Below are 14,907 nucleotides of genomic sequence, written 5' to 3' on the forward strand. Positions count from 1 at the left end.
TCTGTATCTGACCTGAGTTGAATATTAGCACCCCCCCCCCCCCCCATTTTTTCCACAAGAAATATTATTGTTGTTATTATTGTTGTTGTTGTCGTTGATTTCCTTACCTATGTAAATTATAGTGCCAGCCCTGGAGGTTCAAAACGCGTCAACACTAAGGTCATCTACTTCTACAGCAGCTCTTAGCTAAACTGTCTCTAAAAGATTTATTATTAAAAACAGGAGTAGAAAGCAGTGGGTGAAAGCTCAGCAAGAGTCAAGGAGCCCCAACCCTCTTGCCCTCAGGCAAATGGGAAGAAATGGAAAAAGGTCCCAGCTCAGAGAGTTAGGAGAATTTATGTAATTAGGTGCCTTTATGGAAAAGGTGCCTTTATGGAAAAGGTAACAGGCCCTGGATCTTGAGGGTCAGGCAGACAACAGTGGAGAAGAAGATTTATCTGGAGGGTCTTCCAGATCAATGCAATCAACCAGGCGGATCACAAATGCAGGTATTAAGAAAAAAAGAAGAGCAGCTGTAGTGGGTGACTTGTTTCTCAGGGTGTCTGAGGGCTCCCTGCATGCCAGGTGGACCTACTCCACAGGAAAGTGTGATGACTTCCTGTGGCCCAGGTAAGGGATATTACCAAGAGACACCCTGAGCTAATTCTGCGCACTGGTTACTACCCACTGCTGGCTGTCCAGGTTGACAGTGGTGAGGTTGATGAGAGAAGTACCAGGGTAATCAAACAGGACTTCAAGGCACTGCGTTGACTTGTTGAAGGGATAGGAAAACACAGGTGATGTTTTCCTTGATTCCTTTGGTATCAGAGGTAAATGCCAGAAGGAATGGAACAGAAGGAAAACCCATGTGATCAACAAGTGGCTTAAAGATGGTGGAATCTGGGTTTTTTTGATCATGTGGAGATTAATGCAGCACCAGAACTGCAGATGATGTTCACCTGTCTAACAGGCAAAAGTGTTCTAGACAATGAGTTGGCAGGGCTGATTGAGAAGGTTTGAAGGGGGAAGGGAATGAGACCAGGCTCACTAGGGATGGGTGTAGGGCCTGCATGCCAGAGTTAGGGGTGAAATTGATAGCCCAGCTGAAGTGCATCACCAGTGCCCGCAGAATGGATAAGAAACACAGTTCCAGGAGGAACTGGAGGCCATCGTGCAGCAGAAAAGACATGATGTAGCTGCCATCAGGGAAAGGTGGGGGGTGACTGTCACAACTGGAGTGCAGCAGTGGGTGGCTACAGGCTCTTCAGAGGGGACAGGCAAAGAAGGGGAGGCTGAGGTATACCTTCTTTGCCTCAGTTTTCAACAGTAAGACTTGGCCAGGGCATCTGGCCCCAGCTGAACTGGTAGATGGGGAGGAGAAGCAGAATGGATCCCCTGTAATCCAGGAGGAAGAAGTTAGTGACCTGCTTAACCACTTAGATGCTCACAAGTGATGGAGCTGGATGTGATCCATTCTAGGGTGATGAGGGAGCTGGCAGAAGAGCTCATTAAGCTGCTGTCCATTATCCATCATTAGTCATGGCTAACTGGGGAGGTCCCAGGCAGCTGGAGGCTGGCCACTGTGATGCCCATCTACAGGAAATGCTGGAAGGAGGATCTAGGGAACTACAGGTCTGGCAGTCTGACCACAGTGCCCAGCAAGGTGGTGGAGCAGATCATTGTAAGTGTGATCATACAGCACAGGCGGGACAAGGGATCAGGCCCAGCCAGCACAGGTTTAGGAAAGGCAGATACTTCCTGACCAACCTGATCTCCTTTTACGACCAGGTGACCCACCTGGTGAATGAGAATAAAGCTGTGGATGTTGTCTATCTGGACTTCAGCAAAGCCTTCAACACCATCTCCCATAGCACACCAGGAAAAGCTGTCAGCCCATGGCTTGGACAGGTGCACTCTTCTCTGGGTTAGGAGCTGGCTGGACAGCCAGACCAGAGAGTGGTGGTGAATGGTGCCCCATCTGGTTGGCAGCTGGTCACTAGTGGTGTCCCCAGGGATCAGTGTTTGGTCCATTCCTCTACAGTATCTTTATTGATAATCTGGTGAGAGGATCAAGTCTACCACTAGCAAATTCACAGGCAAGGTCAAGTTGGGTTGGAGTGTTGATCTGCTGGAGGGTAAGAAGGCTCTGCAGAAGGATCTGGGCAGGCTGGATCAATGGGCTGATTTCAATGATAGGAGATTCAGCAAGGCAGAGTGCTGGGTCCTGCACTTTGGCCACAACAATCCCCTGCAGCACTACAGGCTGGGGACAGAGTGGCTGAAAAGTGACCCAATGGAAAGGGACCTGGTACAGGTTTTGACAGTCAGGAGACAGTTTTCCCAGGTGGCCGAAAAGGCCAATGGCATTCTGGCCTTGAACAGTTATAGTGTGGCCAGCAGGGCCATGGCAGTGATTGTCCCAATGTATTTACCACTGATGAGGCCACACCTCAACTCCTGTGTCCGGCTCAGGGCCCCTCAGTTCAGGAAGAACATTAAGGTGCTGGAGCTGTCCAGAGAAGGGCAATGGCGCTGGTGAGGGATCTGGAGCACAATTCTGATGAGGAGCAGCTGAGGAAACTGAGGGTGTTTAACCTGGAGTAAGAGGCTCAGGAGGATCGTATCTCTTTCTCTCCAACTACCTGCTCAATTCAGTTTACTCAAGGTGCAATGTTAATTGCTGTAGCTGTGACTTTACTATTGTGAAGAGGCAGCATGTTGCAAAGTGGCACAAGTATGATGCTTTTTGAGTAGAGCAAAGGAAACCTGTAATCTGAAATATACACCCCTTAGATTTATGCAAGTCCTTGTTCTGTAACTGATGCTACCTTAACAAACCCCTTTTGCTCCCAACTTCATCTTTCCCAACTGATGATGATTCTGCACTGCTGAATTTTGAGGTTTTCTGCCCCAGCCTGACCCACTTGTCAATTTCATGGACCTCTGTCTTGTCCTTCTCTTTGAGATCTCTTTGGATCCAGGGTTGTTTTCAGTATGCTCATGGATACCAGAAACAATCTGTTTTGTGTGAGCTTAAATCTGAATGTTAAGTAATAATTTTATTCTTGCTTTAGCATGTTTGTTATGCATAGTTCTGCAAGGAGAACAAGTAACAAATCTAAATACTTTTTTTTTCCTTTGAATAGCCTGGGGGGATAAAGTTAGGTGTCAGACTACAACCACAGAGTGATTTATGCCTCCCTACTTTAGCCTGGAGTGAATTAGCATTTAATCAAGTTGTTCTTTTATTTATCTTCCTTAGCATAAAGTGATATGTGTAAGAAACATTCCACAGGGTGATAATCACCCACGCTGGGTCTGTAATATCAATTTTATACATGTGTAGCCTTGCATGCCTCAAGAACATAATGTACACTTTTGCTGCTGAATTTTCCTCTTAGGCCAGATTTGGGCCATCTGTGCTGGTCATGAGCGGAGCTTTGAAAATGTGTTGTCTGTAGTAATGAGCTGTCCTGGGATAAACTGCAATTCTAAGATAAGTCTCCTTCCACTACAGTAATCCCATTGTGGAGTTGTCCCAAAAGAGTATTGCTGGGTGCCTGATTATATGCCCATTGTTTGCTGCTAGGGAAGATTTTGGTTGTTTCGTTTTAAGGTATAACGTAGTATGCCAATATTAGAGTTCATTGATGCAGAAAGGCAAAGTAGACATAAGGAAAAAATAAGGAAATTACTTAGATGCTCATACTCAGTATTCCTGGGGGAAAAGACCTTTTTAAAAACTTGTTAGTGGACATTATTCTGTCCTGCCTACGTCAAAATATTCTGTGATTGTGGTATTACTCTGAGGTAGAGCTTCATGTATATCTTCGTACATGCAGGATGTGCTTTCATTTACATTGATTTCCTTATTTAGCTTAAATACTAAAAGTCAGTTTTCAGAATGAGAAATTCAGATCATTGCTGTCTAAAACTTGCTAAACTGAGTGGGAGATGCAGGAATAATCATCTCATTCCTGAATGATGGAGTCAGCTGAGAACCCTTTGTTATACGTGGAATGATGGGATTCCCTTCCTTCTTCTTCATGCCTCATTTTCAGTGTGTTTACAGTGGAATTAATTTGCCCATATTTGTCTGCACTGAATTTCATATACCATTACTGTTATCTGAAATGAACTTCATGTGATGTCTGAAAGGCATTATTTTTTATGCTCAGCTATAAGTTTTTGGGGTTTTTTTTGCAGTAACTTCATTTACTTGGAACCAAACAAGACCATGGGTTATTAAAATATAGAAAGCAGAACTGTCTTTTTTTGCTATTTCACATAAAATGCTAACATATTTTTACTGATCTGTTGACAAGAAGAACAGGATCCTCGCGGGGTTATATGTCAATATTTATTTGCTGATAATTAATGAAATGTTTACTTGGTATGTTGCTTATGGATAATGTATCTTATCTGTTTATATCAAAAACTAAGACCCAGTGTGTTATTTTAAATATATTACAGATGGTCTGGAAAATATACAGCAAAAGAAAATCTTTAAAGAGAATGAGGAAGAAACACAACAGAGAGAAGAGCCATGTGCTGTTAATTCAGTAGACTCTCTAATGGCAGAAATGCCATTTGTGGACACAGATATTGAAGATGAATGTGCTAGTAAGTACATTAAACAGAAGTAATGTGAAAGCATAGACACATCATGCACTCAGTTCTTGGTCCTACCTGTTGGCATTGACACATGGACCGTGCACATGGAACATTCTGTATTCTGTATTCCTACAAACAGGTTGCAGTCCAGAGCCCTTCTCATTAGTAGTCAGTCCTTGAGCATATTAAGAATTCACCCTTTTGTTATTCTGTGGAGCAATGAGTCACAGAATAAAGACATTTCATATGTCAATTCACATTACTGTATGTGGGCTTCTCAGGTTTTGTGAGCTGTCTTTCAATATGGGTATTCCCAGCATGGGGCTGGGAGGACACTCCTAATTGCACAGTGAATGTCTGCAGCCTGATCAGCTGATGACTATGTATTAGGCCATGTGGTGGGAGAGGGTCTGTAAAGGCTCAAGGAAATGAGCTAAGAGGAAAACAATTTTGTGCAAAGGAAGAGCTGAGGACACACACATTTCTTTCACTAGAAAGAAGTCACAGAAGGTGTCTCTGGGAAAGGAGGAGGTAGAGAGCAGATCTGGCTGGGATGATACTTTCTTCTGGGCTGAGTTTGGCTCCTGTGCTATAGGTTAGTCAGTCTTAGTCTACTACAACTTTTTGCTTTAATAATCCTTTGTATTATTGTGTTTCATATTTAAAAATGCAGAATGCATGGGATTTTTCAAGCTTAATATTGGCCCTTCTGCTCTACAGTCATGTCTGTGTTCAAGTGTGGACAATATGCAGGCCTGTAGTCCGGCTGCATACGTTGGCTAAGGGAGGCTCAATGGTTTGGAAGCTGTGTGTCTGTGTTAGCAGCTTATAAACCTTGCTTAGAGGTGTAGGCTGTTAGTTCAGGTGTGGTACTTCACTTGTATGGCTACATTTATTCAGGTCAGAGTTGGATCCCAGTCAGACAGTTCAGGGCATGGACAGAGCAGGTGAGTGGGAAGACATGCTCCACTCCGCTGATTGAAGTCCAGCTCCTGTTGGTGTCATATTAAGACTATATTTGTTTAAATGTCTGCATACTGAAAGTAACTCTTTTTTTTCTCTTCAGTGCGTGCAACTTCTGAACTAAGTATTAAGAAGAAAAGAAAGCGGACTGCTGGAAGGGAAATTGAAGAAGACATTGAGAGAAAGAAGAAAAAGAATAAACAATATCAGCCAAATTATTTTATTTCTCTTCCAATTACTAATCCAAAGGTGATAATCTTTATCATACTAATTTGGTATAACCAGAATTACTTCAACAGGTACATGTGTTTATAAAAAGAACAATGTTTGATATTGTGCAAAACAATTTTTTTTCAGGTATTTTTAAAGAAACATTAGCAGTCCATTCAATGAGTAATGCTATGTTATATAACATTTTTGTGAATAAAATTGCTTTTCTAAAAAAGACTGGAGGAAAAATACTTACATTTTTATTTATTTTGTCAGTCCTACAGATTTCACTGAAGCTGGCTGAAATTTCCCCTCTGTAGTGTTATGCTATTGCCTATTTTGTTGTTCATGTAGAATAAGGAAGCTACACTTTAGTTTTTAATTTAATAAGAAAAACTCTAGCAATATTTTTAGATTTCTTTATCTATAAAATTATATTTGGGTCTGTTACTGTTTTAACTTGGCAGTTTATAGTTTAGCATTTTCCAGTAAATTGATTCATCTTATTTAAAATTTAAACAACTGTTGTTTTAGTGAGATGCTGTTCATGTGGATTCAGGAAATGCAAAGAGCTCTTTAAGAAAATGTATTTTCTTGCAGTTACATGAGTTGTCTCATTTAGGCAGTAAATGAAAAGGATTTCTTACATGCTGCAGGTTGTCTCTGGTACATCTTTGATATCTTTCATGTCTGAAACAAGGAAGCAGGTGCATTACATTTAAAAAGTTGAACCCAGCAGTTTAACACCATTTGCAAATTTAGTTTGTGGGGTTTTTTTAATATCAGGAACTATCTCAGATGAATTTTAACTCCTCCTACATCTGTATTATCAGTTCTCTGAAAAAGTGAAAGAATATTAAGGAAATATGAAAAGAAAATAACACTGCAGTCTTCGTTTATTCAAAATATAATATATGAAGAAGAGATAGTAAAGGCTGGTTTTATAAGATCCAGGAAACCTGATATAAATATTTTAGGATATCTTTTGTGATATCTTATTCTAAAATACCTTTTCTTCCAGATCCGTTTAACAGATTCCGTGATTTAAAAAGTGCAAGAATAATGTTGGGGTTATATAATCTGGTAATTGAGAATTCTTGCTGATGATTGTTACTATGCCCAAGGGTTGGTTGAGAAGGTCTTAAGTATGCCTGATTTTTTTATATGTCATTATTTAGTCATGTCATTTACAGAGGTAAAGAAACAACTCTTTAAACTGAATCTCAGAGCATTTGGGAATTCAAGAACTTTGCTAGAAAGTTTTGTTTATACTTGCCTTAGAGATAGAGTTGTACTGAAAGTAGAAAATACATGGAATTTTTATAGGCAATGTTAGCCAAAATTCAGATATCTTGTTTCTTGATAGTCAGTGAATCTGTCAATTGGTGGTAGAATTTCAGTTGGTAATGTGAGACCTTTATTTTTTTGAAGATCTGCTTTTATTCCAGTGAAGTATTTTAAGCATTAGTATTACTCCTTCGTATTTTATGTAGTAATTTAAGCTTTACACAGAGGACAATAAAGGATATTTCTGAAACATTTAATCAACTGTTCCTCTTGGAAAATGAAAAACTTCCATGTTTTCGTTTTAATTGTTTTGAATCTTCAGAAATTAATTTTGAATTTATACTGAACTGGTGCAAAAATACTTAAATGGATTATGATCTTTGTATCTTTTTCTATTTGTTTGGGGTTTTTTTAAGTTATGACTTAAATGTCATGTTATCACTTGGTAGGTTAGCTCTCAGGGTTTCCAGTCTTGATTATAATTACTATTGATCTGAAAAATCTTTAAAGCTTTACATTTACTTACTAGTAGTATCTTTGCAATATGCAAATCTTATTCTATTACCCTTCAGAATAATGTATTTCAGGTAATGGGAGAGAAAATCTTAAAATCAGTAGTTGAGGCCTTTTTTTGAATGTATTTTTAAAAAAAATCAGAGGGAGGAATTGTTAAGTGTGATCTGCTTTCAAAAATTCTTTAACTTATGACATGTCAACTAAAAAGAAATAGCATGATAGCAGTTGAAATGTAAAATAATACTTTGTAAGGTAATGAAAGTAGCAGGTTAAATATCAGTTTGTGCTATTTAGGACTCATTTATGCAGTGAGTCATATCTTGTTATATAGCATTTGAAGAGTCCTAGTTTGCTTAATTAGAATAGTACACCCAAATGTTAATTTCACCTTAGATTTATTGAAGAAAACAATAAATCTGAACAAATCTGAAATTGGGATACGCATTGTGATGGCACACCTGTTTAACAGTTGTTGTGTTACACTTTGATCACATAACTTCAGGGAAAGCATCTGAAAAATAAGTTTCTGAAATTCTGAAAAATTTAGTCGAGAACTTTTTTTTTTCTCTCCAAATAATGTTGATTGTGTAGAGCACTGTCTTTCAGCCAGAGAGGGAGGACATACTCAGCCTTCTTTTTATTTCACCTGTATCCAAAAGGCAGGATTTTTCATACTTTCTTGATGGATTCAGCAATAACCTCTCTGGAACAGCTAACTGGCTGTCTTTGGACTTAACCTTGTTCCAAAGCCATATTATTTTTTAAGTTTTTAACTTGGTCTCCTAATAAGAGTTTATACAGCTATGAGCCTGTCCATTGGGGTTTTTTGAATTTTCAACCTCTTGTCCAGTTTTGGAGAGAAAAATTGACATCTCAGAGGCATTAATTTCCTATAGTTTTTGTGCCATTGGTGCTTGCATAAAAGAATGAGCCTTAAAAGAACATGTGTGGAATACTTGTGTGGAAGTACTACTGAAGGGAGTTATAGGGTTATGGGGATGTGGGATTGCTAAACTAAATGCTGAATAATATTGATCTCTTTCAGAGCTAGGGTGGTTTTTACTGCTATGATAACACAGTTCCACATCTGTCTTCTGTACTCTGAAGGACTTGTACACTTACATTTATATTTTTCCTTTTGCCAGCTCACAGGTACAAATTAAATTTAGAAGCAATGGTTGAAATTTGTAATTAGTATGACTCTTATTTAATTTTTAAGTTTTTCTTTTTTTGCTTTAGCTTATAAACTTAAATAATCATTCAGTCAATACATTGTAATTAGCGGGGATCACATTTACCAGTTCTTTGCTTAAATATGGGTTAAATTCCTCCTCCAGCTGAGACAATGAAACTGTTATTTATCCAGGATAAGGTCAGTTCTGACATATGAAGGAAGATAGTCTTACAACAACATGAGTTATGATAAAATGTTGGTGGAATTTTCGTCATACGCCCTACACTACTTAAGACACTTGTGGTTTTGTAAATTCCATATCCTGTTTTCTGGCAAGTAGCTTTTGCCTTCCATCCTCCTCACTACCCTTGTAGTTCCTTTGAGTTATAATTTAGTTATATTTATATGACAGTAGTAGATATCTATGACTTACTACGTAAAACTTCTGCATGGCAAAACTCATCTTAAGAAATTCAGTTCAGAAAAATATGGAACACTCCCATTAGACTGTGGGTTTTTTTCCCAGGAAATTTGTGTTCCTTATGATTATCAGAGCTACCAAAATATATCAATGTTTTTTTTTATACTTAAGAGCTACTTGGGCTTATCTTACAGAAGTAAAGTAATTAGTGAAGTATTCACCACTGAGTTTCAAACAAGTAAGCAACAAGAAAGTGAGATTGGTGTATAAAGTCTAAAAGAAGCATGTTGAAATCTCCAAAGATGATTTGTCTTTGCTCACTGTGCTTTAAGAAGTAATTCATTTTGTCAGATGGTCAGGTTTATTTGACTTGATTTAATTGTCACTAACATACTCAAGAATTGTTGCAGGTTTTTAGTGTTTTGGTTTTTAAACTGCTACAATACAACTAGCATAATGTCAAGCATAGTCAACATTCTGGATGCAATTTATAGCGCATGTATAACCATATAAATAATTTTAAATAAAAAAATTGCAATTCCAGTATTTTTAAAGAGAAAGACAGATGTAATGTATATACTCCCTTAAAATGTATTTAGATATGTTGCCTTGCAACTGGTATAGAGTTCTAACTTCATCAGTCTATTGGACAATATAATCAGAATTGCAAATCAGATTTCTATGAATTATTTACTGAATATTCTGGTTTTCTATGTGCCCAGTCTGTCAAAGCTCATTTTTTTCTAGTCACTTACCTTTGCATACCAAGATAGACATTTAGCAGAGTGGGCAGAGAAATTTCCTTGAAGAAGCTTTTTATTGGTATTATTGGCAGTGTAAAACTGGATGATCTTAATCTGCTTCAGGAGTTTATGATACTTATGGAAGGAAACTCCTATTAAGATGTGGTGGGGAGTGTCCAGTGATTTATTAAGCACTCCATTTGTACCCAGTTTGGGTTCACTCAGGTCAACTAGCACAGCTTTGTCAGAGGATGAAACTTTCTTCTGCTAGAATGGTTTTTACATAAACATTTGTTTTTACTTGTGTGCTTTCTTGTTCACTTGCATGATGGGATACAGTAATTGTTGTAGTGGCTAACTGCTGTTTCTGTATCTTTCTTCCCAGATTACTGGAAGTATTCAGACTGTCCAAGACACAATAATACAGAAGGATCAAAGGCTTTCCAAAGCAATGGTTCGCTCTGGCTCATTGCATGTCACCATGCTAGTGATGCATTTATCCAGTGAAGAAGAAATTAGCGTGTAGGTGTTTATTACAAATTAAGTATATACTAGTATTTTTGCTTGATGTGCTCATAGAGAAACCAGCAGGGTTAACTGACACTTTTTTGTATCATACACAGCCCTAATTTTCTAAGGTTATTGAACATTTAATTCATGTTGTTTTTAAAATGCTAATCTTAATATTAGCTGTTTTCATAATTTATGGTATGTAATAAGCTCTGAACGAAGTATGTGTTTTTCCCTTGCGTTTTTCCTACTGTATGCTGAACTTGCACACATAAATCTCATGTTTGATAAAGTAATTATTTTAAAACAATGTTTTGATATAGGGGACAGGGGAATTAAAAATCTGTTGAAGTGAAGATTGCTCAAAAGATAGTGAAAATCCAAGGCAGAATGTAGGAACCATTTGGTAATCAAGGGCATGCTTCTAGTAAGTAGAAGTATTTTGGCTGAAAGCATTTGACACACCTAAAAATAATGAATGATCAGCATGTCTAAATCAGTTGCCTTGTTTCTGCACATTTGTTTTCTTCAAATGCTGTATCCTTGAGATCTCTGTACTCCTACCTGTCCTGTGAAGGTGCAAATTTGTCAGCATCTTCAACAGTCTGTTCTAAGGGGAGAGTAACAGCCAGGAACAGAGAATAAGAAGGCAAGCAAAGGATACTAGATCTGGTAGATTGCCTCCCCTCTCCATGTGCCTGGTTAATGAGTAAACTGTGATAGTATCTGAAAATGGGTGAGAACAACCACCAGGTGTTTCTATGAGGGTTTTTTTTTTAAAGGGTTTGAAGTACAAACTTTTTAAAAAAGGAGCATGGGATAATACCTCAAAGCACATGTGTGTTTTGTACAAGTACTCATGTACTTCATGAGTATTTTTTAAGAGACCAAAACAAATATTCTCAAATTCAGGATATTCTGCTACTCTGTGGGCCCCTTCTCAGCTTTCACTGTCTGAATGCTACCAAAGCACTGACTTACAGAGTTCTTCTCTGCCTCTCCCAGCAGAACTCTACAGTCCAGGCACTCAGAACTATCCTCTAGTCAGCAGCAGCTTCCTCAGAGATTCACCCTTTCCCTGGCCAGATGCCTCCTATAGGTTTCTAGCTCAGCTATCCTCAGGTATTCTAGATTGCATGTTCTTTTAAATGAGATTTTTTTTTAAATTTCATAACTGATGTTTTTTGTTTCATCTTTTGGGAGATCTCAAAGAGTAAAATGCTGAATTTGCCTTTTTCTTACTTCACCAATTTTTGATACCAGGTTAATGGAAAGAAACCAAGATCCAGGCTGGCAAAAGAAGCTGTGTGTAATGTAGGGGGAGAGTAATCTCTCAAAGTGCAGCTAGTCAACTGGGCATCTGAGAGTTCACAGATCCTTAGGTTTGGATCCATTAAGTTACTTAGATATCTACAATTTTTCAACTGTGTTTGCACAATAGTGCCTCTGTCTATACAGAAATGAAATGTGTTGAATGCTATTTGAAGTCAAATGCGTGATAAGAATGTGCTAAACATAACATTCAATTCAGCACAAAGCCCTTTGTATGGTATTTTAGTACATACTGCTTTCACCCTGAAAATGGAGGATCTGTATTCTAGGCCGCTCCTTCTAAGGGAATCCAGACCTGCAGTTCCCATGTGAGTGTCCAAACTAATTGACTGTGGTCTAGCCTTCATGAATACACTATACATCTCTTTTTGTAGGACTGTATGAAATCAAGAATGTGAGATTTTGAAACTAGAATGAAAGAAAGTAATCAAGAGTCATGACAGCACTCCCTTCAAGCCAAGAAGTTCTACTCTCTGCTCACTGTATGCATAGTCATGGGATCAGATGCTAGAAATCAGGATATGCCTACTTTTGCAGTAAATTCCTGATTATGTGATTATAGTGTCAAGTTTTTCTTGCTAGTTTTCTGTCAGACTCTGTGAATCTCACCTTTGCATTACAAATAACAGAACTGACGAAATTGAGTTTGGCTTTTTTTGCAAGATCACTTTTTCTAACAAGTGATGAAAATTAAACCTCAGAAATTGCTACAAAGAAACCTCATGAATTTTAAGTGCTACAGTAGTTACATTACAACAGTATAGAAAGAAAATGGGTAGTGCTTCTATAATTCTAGCTTGTGTTCACTTAGAATATGCTGTTTAATTATTTGTTTTATTTCCTTTTTGACTTTAGATCAAAGTGCTTGTAAATTTTTTGGGTGTCTCTGTGGATTAGTTGCACTGAGTATAATTACAAGTTGGCATTTTAAATATTATTTGGTATGGAATAACAAGAAAATACCACTGTTGTGTTTTTAGCTATTGACTTCAGTGGAAATGTTTGTCCTTGTGCAATTGTTAGACGTTATAAAGTGGTTGACAGAATACAAAAGGCAAAATGGCTGGAGTGAGATGACAACTATTTTTCTGCATATTTTACTGTTTGCAAGATTATAAATAAAAGGAAAAGTAGACCTAGATCTTTGATGCCACAGTATGCTAAACTGAAAGCACACTGCACTGTGTGGATTGACCTTTCATAGAACTCATTTGGTATACCTGGGCTGGTCAGTGAGTTCTGCAGCAGACCCTACAGCATGGAAATATAAATCTTTGTTCATCTGAGGAACAGAGCTTTCCATGGACTTTTGGTTGACTAGTTCTCACGTATAAAAAATCCAGAGATGGATTTTAAATACATTCATGAATCAATACTTAAAAGCCTTTTATGAGCTTTAACTTAATTTGACTCAGTGTATTTAAAGTATCTGTACTTGTTTTGCACCAATTTTTATGTTCATGTTGGTAAATAAATCTATGCCTGCTTATATGTGAAGTAATCTGACAGGTAGAACCAGTATTAGATTTTTTTTATGGAAAGGTCTTGAAGTACAGCACAAAGGGAAGACACAGGAACAGCCTTGTCTCTAACAGTGATAATAGGATAGGTAAGTGACAGAGACTATGCTTAAAGTAAAATATCTTTGCCAAGGAACAAGTAATGGCATTGTTGTTTAAAATCGTTATAAAGGAGCTAAAGTACTTCTAACTTATAGATGAAAGCTCTCTCAAAAGACCACAAGGGGGGCTCTATCAATGAAGGATATTTTGTCATATAATCAACCTTCATGTGTTTCTTAACTTGGCCTAGGTACCAGTTAATGTACAGTTCACATCAAGAGTCCACCTTGTTAAACACAATGGGAATGTGTAGAGATTCTTGAACTTCTACAGGCTTCAATGAAATCGTTTAACCTACTGTAGAAATCACGGTGATTGCTTTCGTCCAGCTAGGACAGAAAAAGTAAAAATACCTCTTTTGAGCATTTTTAACCTATTACTGCCATCTAGTGTTTATAATGTCTGCATTGATTTAGGGAAAAGATTACATTCAGGTTTATTGAAAAGAATTAAAACTGTGAGATGTGAGAGATCTTTTAGAAAACACTAAGAATGTTTACATGGTTTTTATTTAGAATTTGAATCATTTTAAGTGCAGGTCAAAACAATTATTTCATGTAATTGTACATACACTTGATGTGGCTAATTAAGATGATTATTAAAAGGTTTGTGCCTTGTTATTGCAGTGTGTGGATGCCTCTTAGCTCTCTTACAGAAAGTAAATGTAAATTGACATAGTACCTCTTTTAATAACAGTTCTCCATGAGCTTTATTGTAATTTCTATATAATTTTGTCATTATATATGTAATGTCACATTTGTTTATAATTTAACTAACACTGTATTAACTTTGACTGAAGAGGAATCTTAGTTCAACTGACATATCAGGAGAGGAAAAAATTAATTTAAGAATGGAAAACTAAATACTTTTGAGTAATCATCTTATTTAAATGGGATGCACAACGTAATAGGGACACTGTCATGTTAGTATCTGGATATCTTGAGGACTGAGGGAAACTCTTGAGGAATTAAACCCACTGCTAAGTCTGCCTTTTTATTTGAATGGTTTTATAGCACAGTGTATGAACCACTTTAGGTTAATAAAAAGATGGTGGTAATAATAATAACAACATCTGTATTGGTAGGAGATAGATAAAAAAATACCACAATAGATAATAAATTGATACTAAAAAAATCTTTGTTTCATTTATTGATATAATGATTAATAGCAATATTAACAGCAGAAATATATTTGACATTGGTATTTTCTTTCCTCTCAACAGAGCAGTTGGTGCTCTTTCAGACAGCAAGGTTTTTGTAGACAATCTCCTGAAAGGAAAAAGAGTGGATTTGTCTTTTCAAGGAATTGATCACTTCAGAAATCAAGTTGGATTTGTGAATTTGGCAGAAAATGATCATACAAGACTACTTAAGGAAATAGCAGGTACAACTTGTCAATCTAGTTAGTGTTTTAAAGACTTCTCAGCAACCTAAATGAGAATGGAGCACAAAGATAAGTTGGTGCTAATTTATTCAATATTAATTTACCTGTGACAGTTGCAAATGCTACATAATTAACTTCCTAGCCTACTCTGCA

At 37.4% G+C, this 14,907-nt stretch overlaps 1 protein-coding gene across 3 annotated transcripts in view; it reads left to right on the forward strand.

Moving 5' to 3' along the window:
- The window catches only part of AKAP7 (A-kinase anchoring protein 7), a 79,606-nt gene that overhangs the window by 555 nt on the left and 64,144 nt on the right, over window positions 1-14,907 (forward strand). For all 3 annotated transcript variants that reach the window (XM_086877109.1, XM_086877110.1, XM_086877107.1), the window contains exons 2-5: window positions 4,453-4,602; window positions 5,660-5,805; window positions 10,293-10,429; window positions 14,594-14,754. In XM_086877109.1, coding sequence (XP_086733235.1) covers window positions 4,453-4,602; window positions 5,660-5,805; window positions 10,293-10,429; window positions 14,594-14,754 — 594 coding nt within the window. The remainder of the gene's footprint in view (window positions 1-4,452; window positions 4,603-5,659; window positions 5,806-10,292; window positions 10,430-14,593; window positions 14,755-14,907) is intronic.

The sequence above is a fragment of the Cyanistes caeruleus genome, chromosome 2 (genome assembly GCF_971803275.1).
Source record: "Cyanistes caeruleus chromosome 2, bCyaCae1.hap1.1, whole genome shotgun sequence".
Taxonomy (NCBI): Eukaryota; Metazoa; Chordata; class Aves; order Passeriformes; family Paridae; genus Cyanistes; species Cyanistes caeruleus.